The following is a 616-nucleotide window of genomic DNA, read 5'->3' as shown; positions in this document are numbered from 1 at the left end:
CACTTTGTTATTTGACTTTGCCATGGCTAGGCCACTTGTAATGATCCACTCTCTACCAAGAATTTCACATATTGGCTTCGGTGTGATGACCCTTATGGTGTGTGCCATTGCATTGCTTATGTGTGCTTCTCATTCTCGCAAATGGAGAAAGTGGGCCTCTTGCTATGCCTTTGGAGAAGAACCTGTCATAGAATTCAACAATGAAGTGGTTGTGCAACAAGAACAAGAAGAGGGTTCACTTTGGCAGAAGAACATACTCATGGGAGGGAAGTGTCAGCTCCCTGATTTCTCTGGTGTTATAATCTATGATTCCGACGGTAACATACTGAATCATACTAAAACTTCTCGTCCATTACTGACCTGGAAATAAAGATTTCATCCATCTGTGCCACTTTATGTTTCTAGATATAGTCTCATGGTTGAAACAGAGAGAATAGATTGTTGCATGAGTTAGACCAAAGCAACAGAGTGACAACAACTTATTTGGAGTGTCTCATTTGTATGAATATATGAAACTCTAGTAATGTCCAATACATGCAGTGATTCCCTTAGATTCTGTAAAGGGGAACATGAATCTTTAGTTTGAAAGTACCTTCATTTTCAGCTTTTTTAGATA

General features: G+C 39.1%; 1 protein-coding gene across 1 annotated transcript; it reads left to right on the top strand.

Annotated features, from left to right (window-relative positions):
• Positions 1 to 616, top strand: LOC114182047 (nucleolar protein). Its single transcript, XM_028068789.2, has one exon. It carries the CDS (start codon positions 23 to 25, stop codon positions 368 to 370), a length of 348 nt encoding a protein of 115 aa, XP_027924590.1. The 5' UTR covers positions 1 to 22; the 3' UTR covers positions 371 to 616.

Source organism: Vigna unguiculata, chromosome 4 (genome assembly GCF_037176805.1).
Source record: "Vigna unguiculata cultivar grain cowpea cultivar isolate G323 ecotype 2 chromosome 4, ASM3717680v1, whole genome shotgun sequence".
NCBI classification, from domain to species: domain Eukaryota; kingdom Viridiplantae; phylum Streptophyta; class Magnoliopsida; order Fabales; family Fabaceae; genus Vigna; species Vigna unguiculata.
This window is presented reverse-complemented; position numbering and strand designations above follow the sequence as displayed.